Source organism: Eimeria mitis, genomic scaffold, assembly GCF_000499745.2.
Source record: "Eimeria mitis Houghton genomic scaffold, Emh_scaff263, whole genome shotgun sequence".
Classification (NCBI taxonomy): Eukaryota; Apicomplexa; class Conoidasida; order Eucoccidiorida; family Eimeriidae; genus Eimeria; species Eimeria mitis.
Genome location: NW_013570970.1, coordinates 920 through 2,479, shown reverse-complemented (window position 1 = coordinate 2,479; position 1,560 = coordinate 920). Strand labels below are relative to the sequence as shown.

The 1,560-nt window shown below is 60.4% G+C and overlaps 1 protein-coding gene across 1 annotated transcript in view; it reads left to right on the top strand.

Moving 5' to 3' along the window:
• The window catches only part of EMH_0005940 (uncharacterized protein), a gene marked incomplete at both ends in the record, with an annotated part of 3,921 nt that overhangs the window by 1,479 nt on the left and 882 nt on the right, over window positions 1-1,560 (top strand). Inside the window, one exon of the mRNA XM_013497364.1 lies at window positions 3-1,560. Within this exon, the coding sequence (XP_013352818.1) occupies window positions 3-1,560 (1,558 nt within the window). The remainder of the gene's footprint in view (window positions 1-2) is intronic.

Below are 1,560 nucleotides of genomic sequence, written 5' to 3'. Positions count from 1 at the left end.
CTGCTGCTGCTGCTGCTGCTGCAGCAGCAACAGCAGCAGCAGCAGCAGCAGCAGCAACGCCACAAAGCAGCGACGCGCGGGGTGTATTCCCCTCGACTCTCCCCTGGGGCTGTCTCCGTTCAGCAGCAGAGAGCAGCCTGAAGCAGGAGGAGCAGCAGCAGCAGCGGCATATGTCTGGTATCAGCAGCAGCAGCAGCAGGAGCAGCAGCAGCAGCAAGAACAGCAGCAGCAGCAGCAGCAGCAGCAGCAGGAGAAAGCGGCTCAAAAGAAGAAAAAGAAATCGCAGAGATTCAAAGAAAAGAAACTTCTCCCGCAGAGAAAACAAAAAAAGAAAAACAGAAAAAAACAAACCCAACAGAAAACGCATGCAGCACTCAAGGCGGATACGCAGCAGCAGCAGCAGCAGCAGCAGCAGCAGCAGCAGCAGCAGCAATAGCAGCAACGAGAGCGGCAGCAGGCGACCCAGCAGCACCAGAAGCAAGCGACCCGGCAGCAGCAGCAGCAGCAGCAGCAGCAGCAAGTTGCTTAGCATCAGCAGCAGCAAGCGGCCCACCAGCGGCAGCAGCAGCAAGCTGGCTAGCAGCAGCGGCAGCAAGCTGCTGAGCAGCAGCAGCAGCAGCAGCAAGCGACTCGGCAGCAGCAGCAGCAGCAGCAGCAGCAGCATGAGGATGTCGAAGCAGCACTCAAGCCGGCAAGTGCTGCGGCAGCACCTTCAGCGGAGCAGCAGCAGCAGCAGGAGACGCTTCAGGCGCAGCAGCAGCAGAAACAGCAGCAGCAGAACGAACAGCAGCAGCAGCAGCAGAAGCGGCAAGAGAGGAAGCAGCAGCAACCGCAACAGCAGCTATCCTCTGCAGCAGCAGCAGACCTTTGAGAGCCCTGCTGCCGGGAGAAGCAACCGCAGCAGCTCGCGCAGCAGCATCAGCAGCAGCAGCAGCAGCAACAGCAGGAGCAGCAGCAGCAGCAGCAACGCGCTCGATCCCCACAACGAACTAGGCAGGTTTGAACAGCTGCAGCAGCACAAGCTGCGGCAGCTGCTGCAGCTACGCAGACAGCAGCAGGAACACCAGAGGCAGCAGGAGCAGCAAAGACAACGGTGGCAGCAGCAGCAGCAGCTGCTACTGCAGCAGCAGAAGCTGCAGCAGCAGCTGCAGCAGCAGCAGCAACTCCAGCAACAGCAGCAGTATATGGAGCAGGGGCAGCAACTGGATGACCCCAGGCTGCTGCTGCATGCGCGAGAGCCGCCGTTTCACCTGCAGCAGCAGCAGCAGCGGCAGCAGCAGCAGCAGCAGCAGCAGCAGCATCTGATGCGTGTGGCCGAGCAGCACCCGTACCAGCAGAACGGATACATGCAGCAGCAGCAGCAGCAGCAGCAGCAAGAGCACCATCAAGATCATCAGCAGGAGTACCACCAGCAGCATCAGCAGCTGCAGCACCAGCATCACCAGCAGGAGCAGCAGCAAGAACAGCAGCAGCAGCAGCAGCAGGAGCAGCAGCAGCAGCAGCAGCTGCAGCAGCTTGTTGAGAGGATGGGTCGGCTCCGTAGAGAGAAGATTCGCCAGC